The sequence below is a fragment of the Pararge aegeria genome, chromosome 16, assembly GCF_905163445.1.
Source record: "Pararge aegeria chromosome 16, ilParAegt1.1, whole genome shotgun sequence".
Lineage (NCBI taxonomy): Eukaryota > Metazoa > Arthropoda > Insecta > Lepidoptera > Nymphalidae > Pararge > Pararge aegeria.
The window spans coordinates 107179-112101 of NC_053195.1; the positions used below are offsets into that span (position 1 = coordinate 107179).

General features: G+C 40.7%; 2 protein-coding genes across 3 annotated transcripts; one reads left to right on the forward strand and one right to left on the reverse strand.

Moving 5' to 3' along the window:
* Positions 1-1932: 1932 nt before the first annotated feature.
* Positions 1933-4515, forward strand: LOC120630417 (protein ANTAGONIST OF LIKE HETEROCHROMATIN PROTEIN 1-like). 2 transcript variants are annotated; one of them, XM_039899644.1, is made up of 3 exons: positions 1933-2270; positions 3293-3449; positions 3578-4515. In XM_039899644.1, the coding sequence occupies exons 1-3, from the start codon at positions 1960-1962 to the stop codon at positions 3626-3628; spliced, it is 519 nt and encodes a 172-aa protein (XP_039755578.1). In that variant the 5' UTR covers positions 1933-1959; the 3' UTR covers positions 3629-4515. The 2 variants fall into 2 exon arrangements, with proteins under 2 accessions (XP_039755578.1, XP_039755577.1); XM_039899643.1 differs by having other exon boundaries at positions 3293-4515.
* Positions 2269-4580, reverse strand: LOC120630418. Its single transcript, XM_039899645.1, has 2 exons — positions 4413-4580; positions 2269-3181 (listed from the first exon to the last, which is right to left on the reverse strand). The coding sequence occupies exons 1-2, from the start codon at positions 4543-4545 to the stop codon at positions 2535-2537; spliced, it is 780 nt and encodes a 259-aa protein (XP_039755579.1). The 5' UTR covers positions 4546-4580; the 3' UTR covers positions 2269-2534.
* Between the last annotated feature and the right edge of the window lie 343 nt (positions 4581-4923).

Sequence of the window (4923 nt, forward strand, 5' to 3'; positions counted from 1 at the left end):
AGGGGTGTCCGGCCACAGGCCGGGCACTTGGGTTCAGTTCAGTCAAAAATTATATATTATTTACTATTATTTATATTTGAATGAGAATGAAAAATAGCAATTATTTTGAATAGTTTTCAGAATGAGACAGACGGGTGTGGTAGGGTAAAATCTCCAATTTAAAGTTCCCTTATTGCGTATATGTTATGTGTGTTTGCATAGTAGTTTACTATAATGGTAAGCGGTTCGTGTAACGATCTTGCGCGTCTATATTTACAAGTGTGTGGGCAGTTCGTGTATTGATTATTCGATGACGAGACCTCGTAAGAGTCCCGTATCGTTATTTTTCGTCACTACCTACCCGTACCTCCCCCCCCGTGCAGGGAGTGGGTAATTTGCGCGCCTGCTGCCTTTCTTGGATGTGGTAGCAGTTTCTCAGGCTCCCTCACCGGAATCGAACCCTGATTCCCCGTTACCCGCGACAAATAATGGTAGTCGCAGAAACTCATTCCGATTACGAGACCTGCTGGATGCCCGCAGAGCAGTAGGGCACGGGCTTCGCAGTACGTTTACGAGGCACATTGTTGCTCCTGGCAGCTTGCTCAGGCGTGGACTCCATATTGTCATCATCGTCTGCACCTGAGAACATAAAGCATCTCGGATTGGGACCTCCGTGATTACCAAGGACACATCGACCCGTGATCGATGGTTGATCACGAACATAGGCTCGACGTTAGCTTATTCCCTACATCAGCTCACCTACATGTCATAGGCACGACGTTAGCTTAACATGAGGCTCTCACGAATGGTAGAGGCGCGACGTTAGCATACCACTTCCGAATAAACCACATAGCATATGCACGACGTTAGCGTACTATGCGGTCTGCATCACAGTGTAACAGAGGCACGACGTTAGCTTGTACACACAAATAACACACAAGCTCCCCCTCGAAGAAGGCAGCACACGTGTCAGGAGTCCATTCCCCTCGCCATGGCACCATAAATTCTGCCGTAGCCCGGGTCGCCTTTCCACACGAGCCTGCCAGCATTTGCAGCTCGACGCGACCGGAAGCGCCTTGACCACACGGTAAGTCGTATGGTATGTGCCCGCGCATGCCAGAGTCGGGCTTGCCAGTCGCTTGTGCCTGCTTGATCAAAAAAAAACAAATGAAGGCACAAAAGGTCTTCTCATACTGCAGTGTACTTATAACAGAGAGGGTCCCTCTTTCGAACGTAATGACTGGAGTCTAGTCTCATATCTGCTAGTTTGAAGTAATTTCTGGGACTCTTCATCAGCAGGCTGTGCTATTTGTGACCAGTTCTGTTGTTTGCGTGCTTCACATAAAACAATCGGATTGCGGCTCAAATAGTCAGCATTCGACATGGAGGTGCCCTTGCGGTATTCTAAGGTGAAATGAAAGTCATGCAAATATATCCACCATCTGGCTACACGCGGCAACAGGCCTTTCTTTTGTTGCGTGGCTTGCATTCAATGCATTACAGTCAGTGACGACAGTAAAGTGAACGCCAACCAGATAGTGTCTGAACTTTTGCAAGGCCTTAACGACAGCCAAGGTCTCGAGCTCATAGGAATGGTACCTTGGCTCAGAACCTCGAGTCCGTTTACTTAAATATGTGACTCCTCGCTTATACACCTTTTTATGAACCTGAAGAAGTACTGCACCATAACCAATGAAACTAGCATCCTTAGGGTCCGTTCACACAGACCGGCTCGGAGAGCATCGGCCTGCTTTTTTCTTTTCACACAGACCGGGTCGTATACGCTTGGAATTGGCCGGAGCGGAGCCGCCAACTATTTCACATCGACCGGCTGGAAGAGATCTGAAAGCGGGTGCGGTTGGATGTGCTCGGAGCCGGTCGGATGCGCTCGGAGTCGGGTGGATACACTACAAAGGCAGTGCCAGTATTCCGCGCAGTCTAAGTTTTGTTTTCGGTGTGTTAACGTGTGCTTTTCGAAACATGGATTTAGATAGCTCCGACGAAGAAATATATTTGTTAGCAAGATTACTTGAAATAGAACATAGGAAACGTAAGCGCAAGCGGAAACAAATATGGGTAAAACATATTTGGAAAAACAGACTAATCCATGGGGAGTTTCACACCATTTTCGAGGAATTGAAGAGAGATAGCCTAAAATTTTATGAGTATTATCGTATGGAATATTGGCAATTTTTGAAATTGACAGATTTGTTAAGAGTACATATAACAAAAAAGACTACAAATTATCGTTGCACCATTACAGCCGAAGAAAGGTTAACGGTAACTTTAAGGTAAATAAAAAACAATTATTTATACTAATCATGTTATTTAGATCACAAAATCACAGCCCTCCATTTATTAAGCATTGTTTACGTTAATGAAATGTAAATTACTTATACTAATCATGTTAAATAACACAAACATCTAAATAGATCACAAAATCACAGCCCTCCATTTATTAAGCATTATTTACGTTAATGAAATGTAATTAAATAGTACAGATTTGTGTGTGTTTAATTATTATTATTATAATTATTATTGTTTTTGATTGTTTATTATTTTGTATTTTGTGTGCTGGTATTGTACCCGTAAGTAGTCTGATCTGGATAGTTTTGAGGAATATAGGTTTCGTTTGACACTAGGTAAGTAGATTGATTAGTCGATGGCGGTGAATTTATAGACAAAGAATAATTCAAATCTGTACTATTTTCATACAGACTTAATTCAGCTTCATTAACAATGTTAAACACGCGCCTTTTAATTCGTGCTTGGACTTCTTTTGGGAATGTTTCCACTGTATCTGACATAGACAAAAAAAAATTACGTAATGCCTTGTCACGGGGTGTAGTATTTCTTTTTTCTTCAAGATACTCTTCGAAAACCGTAGCAACATCTTTGCTTAAGCGTGGTCTCTTTTTCGAGCCAGAAGTACTTGCAAGCGATTCAACTTCAGAATGGTCAGAACGTTTAGATGATGTCGATGGTGGTGGTATTGGTGTGCCAGGCTCTGAATCATCCGATGATAATGTTACATTAGATATTTGGTTTCGATTGCGAAAAAATGGTATTATAAAAGAAAGTTCTTTTTCAAATTTTATCAATTTGGACGTAGTTGCACCATCGCCACTCTTGCCTTTTCGGTTATAATAGGCTTTTCTGAAGTTATCTCGCAGTTTCTTCCAACGATCCTGGCACTGCGTCACTGGAAAGAACAGAAATGAAAAATTAATAACATAACTCTTTTTTATTTTATAGTTCGTTTTGGTACGGCAGTCTTATATTTCTATTTTGTGTGTTTGTTTTATTTTTACAGATTCCTCATCACTGGTTGCAGTTTCAAAAACTTGTCATTTAATTTTCGAATGGGAATTTCTACAGTTCATTCAATTATTCATGAGACAATCAGAGTAATTTGTGATGTTTTGATGCCCATAGTTATGCAGATGCCAGATGAAGAAATGTGGGAAAAGGTTTCACGTGATTTCTTTAATATTTGGAATTTTCCTAACTGTTTGGGCGCTATAGACGGAAAGCATGTCAATATACAGGCACCAGATAATAGTGGAAGCTTATACTATAATTATAAAAACTTTTTCAGTACAGTGTTACTAGCTGTGGTCGACGCGAAATACAGTTTTTTAATTGTTGATGTCGGATCATATGGTAAAAATAGCGACGGCGGAATTTTACAGAATTCAAAATTTTGGAAAAAACTCAACACCAATAAGTTAAAGCTGCCCCCAAATAAACCTCTACCTAGTACCACTGAAAGCTTACCACATGTTTTTATAGGAGACGAGGCATTTCCTTTGAGCAATAATATATTGCGGCCGTATCCAAGAGAACAAGCAAGAACAGAATTATCAAAAAAAGTATTTAATCTGCGTTTAAGCAGGGCAAGAAAAGTCGTAGAATGTGCATTTGGAATGCTAACTCAAAGATTTGAAATTTATCAAAAACGAATGAAAATTCAGCCGAAGTACTGTGATTTAATTATATTAGCAACTACATGTTTACATAATTTTTTAATAGAAAATCGGACGCCAGGACAAGAGAATGAATTTCACAGCAATATAAATTTATTAACAGCAATAACAGACAATAATAATGAAAACAGTTCTAATAGCGACGCAGTTCTAACCACAAGGAATAAATTTAAGGATTATTTTTCATCAAGTGGTGCTTTAGATTGGCAAGATCAAGTGGCTACGCGAGTTTCTTAAGTTATATTTAATAAAAATTGTCTACTACATAAGTATATTCTAACGATCAGATACTCAAACGAGTTTTTAAAGTAAGGGCGCATTTAAACTCATGTTATTCCTATTTTGACTTTGAATCTAACACGTCGCAGCACGAGTTTAAGAAGCCCTTGCTTTAAAATTCGTTTGAGTATCTGGGGGTAGGTGTAAAACAATGAAAACCTTACTTACCACTTATTCCGAGACATTTGCTAATTTCCTCCCATGCATTGTCTTTCATTATCCGATCGCTATATGATGGCTTGGTTATGTCAAATAAACACTCATATTTTGACACGAGTATTATTAATTTTTCATCATTCATCTTTTCGTACAAGTACGCACAACTATTACGTTCAAATGTTGCTATCAAAATGGCGGTCGGCGCGGCCGCAGCGGGCACGCAATCGGAGCCGATCGGCTACGCGATAGAGAAAGAGCACGCAATCGGAGCCCATCGGCTGCGCGAGCGAGAAAGAGCACGCAATCGGAGCCGACAGGCTGCGCAAGCGAGAAAGAGCACGCAATCAGAGCCGATCGGCTGCGCGAGCGAGAAAGAGCACGCAAGCGGAGCCGGTCGGCTCCTTTTATTACTTCACACGAAGCGCGTTCAGGCATTTTTAATGACAAAAAAGGTGCAAATGCAAAAATAAACTTTACTACAATCACTCAAAACACTGTTTCCAACGTGATAAAAATCTGC